This window comes from Papio anubis, chromosome 12, assembly GCF_008728515.1.
Source record: "Papio anubis isolate 15944 chromosome 12, Panubis1.0, whole genome shotgun sequence".
Taxonomy (NCBI): domain Eukaryota; kingdom Metazoa; phylum Chordata; class Mammalia; order Primates; family Cercopithecidae; genus Papio; species Papio anubis.
This window is the reverse complement of record NC_044987.1, coordinates 64,214,139-64,215,912: the sequence shown is the minus strand read 5'-3', so window position 1 is coordinate 64,215,912 and position 1,774 is coordinate 64,214,139. Positions and strand designations below refer to the sequence as shown.

Sequence of the window (1,774 nt, the reverse complement as noted above, 5' to 3'; positions counted from 1 at the left end):
AAAATGATTAAGACATGGAGAAACAGAACCTGATGTTCATCTTTCAGTGACTTTGGTAAAGGAGACAGAAAATTCGAGAAGATTAGTTAGAATAGAAAATATAACATGATACACTCCTAAAATAACTAAAGTATATTTTCCTAAAATAAATTAACATTTTTAAATTTTAATTCATCAAGGCTCAACAGAGAATAGAAGATGAAACAGCAAATCTACTACTTGATTCTGCTGAACAAATCATGCCGACATTCAATGACTCAGTCTTCATGCCCTCTGCGTTTATACTAATTGGGATTCCCGGTCTGGAGTCAGTACAGTGTTGGATTGGGATTCCCTTCTCTGCCATGTATCTTATTGGTGTGATTGGAAATTCCCTAATTTTAGTTATAATCAAACATGAAAACAGCCTCCATATACCCATGTACATTTTTTTGGCCATGTTGGCAGGCACAGACATTGCACTTAACACCTGCATTCTTCCCAAAATGGTAGGCATCTTCTGGTTTCATTTGCCAGAGATTTCTTTTGATGCCTGTCTTTTGCAAATGTGGCTTATTCATTCATTCCAGGCAATTGAATCAGGTATCCTTCTGGCAATGGCCCTGGATCGCTATGTGGCCATCTGTATCCCCTTGAGACATGCCACCATCTTTTCCCAGCAGTTCTTAACTCATATTGGACTTGGGGTGACACTCAGGGCTGCCATTCTTATAATACCTTCCTTAGGGCTCATCAAATGCTGTCTTAAACATTATCGAACTACAGTCGTCTCTCACTCTTATTGTGAGCACATGGCCATTGTGAAGCTGGCTATTGAAGATATCCGAGTCAACAAGATATATGGCCTATTTGTTGCCTTCGCAATCCTAGGGTTTGACATAATCTTTATTACCTTGTCCTATGTCCAAATTTTTACCACTGTCTTTCAGCTGCCCCAGAAGGAGGCACGATTCAAGGCCTTCAATACATGCATTGCCCACATTTGTGTCTTCCTACAGTTCTACCTTCTTGCCTTCTTCTCTTTCTTCACACACAGGTTTGGTTCACACATACCACCATATGTTCATATCCTCTTGTCAAATCTTTACCTGTTAGTTCCACCTTTTCTCAACCCTATTGTCTATGGAGTGAAGACCAAGCAAATTCGTGACCATGTTCTGAAAGTGTTTTTCTTCAAAAAAGTAACTTGATCATTAGTGACTCCTATAGAGATTTAGGGTTGGTTCTAAGTAAAACCTAAATGTAATGAAAGTCACAGATCAATATTCTCAAACTACTAGCTCAACACATACCTGTAATTCTAAAGTACACCTCACTTTTTAGTATTTGCTTTGAATCTATATTTTGATAAATTTGGAATAATTTATGTGTCTTATCTACTTTATCTGAAATACTTATCAATATAAAAATAATATGAAATCAGTAATACCAACATCTGCAACATGAAACTTATGTAATTCAACCAATGACTATAAACACCAAGGAATGTACAAGGAGAGAATGCAAAAAAATTGAAAAATATTAAACATATTCACAAATATCATTTTTAGAAAAATAAAATCAGGGATCTGGGTTTACATATCAATATCCTTCTAGAACCACACAATTTTATTGATTTTTACCTAATTTGAGTTTTACTCACGTTTGGAAGTTTAAGTTCAATAATTGAACATACAAATTCTGTTACCCACTGAAAGCATCTTGAGTACAGAAACTGTATCTTATTTACCCTTTATCAGCGATACAGAGGACAATGCCTCTGTATTGCTTAGAA

The 1,774-nt window shown here is 35.9% G+C and overlaps 1 protein-coding gene across 1 annotated transcript; it reads left to right on the top strand.

Moving 5' to 3' along the window:
• Positions 1–239: 239 nt before the first annotated feature.
• Positions 240–1,190, top strand: OR52A5 (olfactory receptor, family 52, subfamily A, member 5). Its single transcript, NM_001168843.1, has one exon. The coding sequence runs from the start codon at positions 240–242 to the stop codon at positions 1,188–1,190; it is 951 nt and encodes a 316-aa protein (NP_001162314.1).
• The last annotated feature ends 584 nt before the right edge of the window (positions 1,191–1,774 follow it).